This window comes from Mustela putorius, unplaced genomic scaffold (assembly GCF_011764305.1).
Source record: "Mustela putorius furo isolate JIRA1106 unplaced genomic scaffold, ASM1176430v1.1 tig00000127_pilon_pilon_pilon, whole genome shotgun sequence".
Lineage (NCBI taxonomy): Eukaryota > Metazoa > Chordata > Mammalia > Carnivora > Mustelidae > Mustela > Mustela putorius.
This window is the reverse complement of record NW_025421288.1, coordinates 2,371,186-2,372,860: the sequence shown is the minus strand read 5'-3', so window position 1 is coordinate 2,372,860 and position 1,675 is coordinate 2,371,186. Positions and strand designations below refer to the sequence as shown.

Sequence of the window (1,675 nt, the reverse complement as noted above, 5' to 3'; positions counted from 1 at the left end):
AAATTCCCAGGATTTAGTATGCTCTCACAAACATCATTTGAATAATGATATGTCTTACACCAGAAAAACTGTAAACATTAAGTGCAAAAATTCCTCTGTGATCTACATATTTTTTCATACAAAAATACTCCAAATATTTACAGTGCTACAAAAAATGTCATATGTTCCATATCATTTCAGGTGAAGTAAGTTTCTGTTGTGTCTCTGGACTCACCTCAGCCTCATGGAAAATCAGAACAATGTCACAGAATTTGTTTTCATGGGACTATGGGAAAATAAGCAACTAGAGCTACTGTTCTTTCTCTTGTTCCTGCTGTGCTACCTGGCTGTCTTAATGGGAAATTTCATCATCTTACTCACCATCACTTGCAGCCATCTAATTGAACAACCAATGTACTATTTTCTCTGTCACCTTTCTCTCATGGATCTCTGCTACACCTCCACTGTGGTCCCCAGGCTAATCAGGGACTTAGACACAGCAAGAAAAAACATTTCTTATAACAGCTGTATGACCCAGCTCTTCACTGCCCACTTGCTGGCAGGTGTGGAGATATTCATCTTGGTGTCCATGGCTTTAGACCGCTACGTTGCCATTGTCAAGCCCCTGCACTACATGGTCCTCATGAACCGGCGGAGGTGTAACACGTTGGTCTTCATGGCCTGGGGTGTGGGGTTTTGGCACTCTGTCACTCAATTGCTCATGTTACTCGACTTACCTTTTTGTGGTCCTAATCAGATCGATCACTACATAGGTGATGTGAAGCCTCTTTTGAAACTGGTGTGCAAAGACATTCATGCTGTTAGTATCTTAGTGATTGCAAATTCAGGAATGGTGGTGGTTGTCATTTTTCTTGTCCTGGTGGTTTCTTACATTCTCATATTATGGAATCTTAGGACATACTCCTCCATAGGGAGACGCAAGGCTCTCTCCACCTGCAGCTCTCACATAATGGTGGTGGTTTTATTCTTTGTGCCCTGTATCTATACTTATGTTCTACCTGCCGGGAGTGAGAACAAGGATAAGGAAGTCTCTGTGTTTTACACTGTGATTGCCCCCATGCTGAATCCTCTCATCTACACCCTGAGAAACATGGAGATGAAAATCGCCATGGGGAAAGTGTGGTCTAAAATGGCACATTCAGAATTCAAGTCAAGAGGTTGATTTTCATTGTGCTTTCATTCAATCCATTGTCCCCAGACAGTTGATCACTTGTGATGTTATAAAAGCATCTGAGTTCTCTTTGGGGAGCTGGGCTAAAGAGCCTCTGAAGTTAGTATGAGCCAAAGAAGCAAGTAATTCTAATTCAGATTGTAATCCACACTTGAAAGAGTCCAGTTAGTTCCAGGTGTGAGCACTTGGATTTGAGGAAATCAAGAAATAACCTTCCACAGCTCATCTCTGATCAAATCAATTGCCTCTCAAAAAAACATCTATATGGATCCCTGGTTTCCTTACAACAAAATCCAACCTTCTCATTTGTTTATCATAAATGTCCCCACATTGGTTCAGGGTTCAGCTCTAACTGGTACTATCAGAGGTCATCACACTGGAAGAAAGTATGGTGTTACAGTGACAGGCTTTGGGGTCAAGGAAAGTTGGGTGACATAGTGACTCTAAGTTTTTATCTTTGGGTTTTGGCAATTTGATTTATTTGTGTATTGCTATGAAATGGGG

At 41.3% G+C, this 1,675-nt stretch overlaps 1 protein-coding gene across 1 annotated transcript; it reads left to right on the top strand.

Annotated features, from left to right (window-relative positions):
* Positions 1-223: 223 nt before the first annotated feature.
* LOC101683965 (olfactory receptor 4P4-like) lies at positions 224-1,162 on the top strand. Its single transcript, XM_004782180.1, has one exon. The coding sequence runs from the start codon at positions 224-226 to the stop codon at positions 1,160-1,162; it is 939 nt and encodes a 312-aa protein (XP_004782237.1).
* Positions 1,163-1,675: the final 513 nt, after the last annotated feature.

Excerpts from the sequence above, each read along its gene's own strand:
- LOC101683965 (XM_004782180.1), top strand. The coding sequence starts at position 224 with ATGGAAAATCAGAACAATGTCACAGAATTTGTTTTCATGGGACTATGG.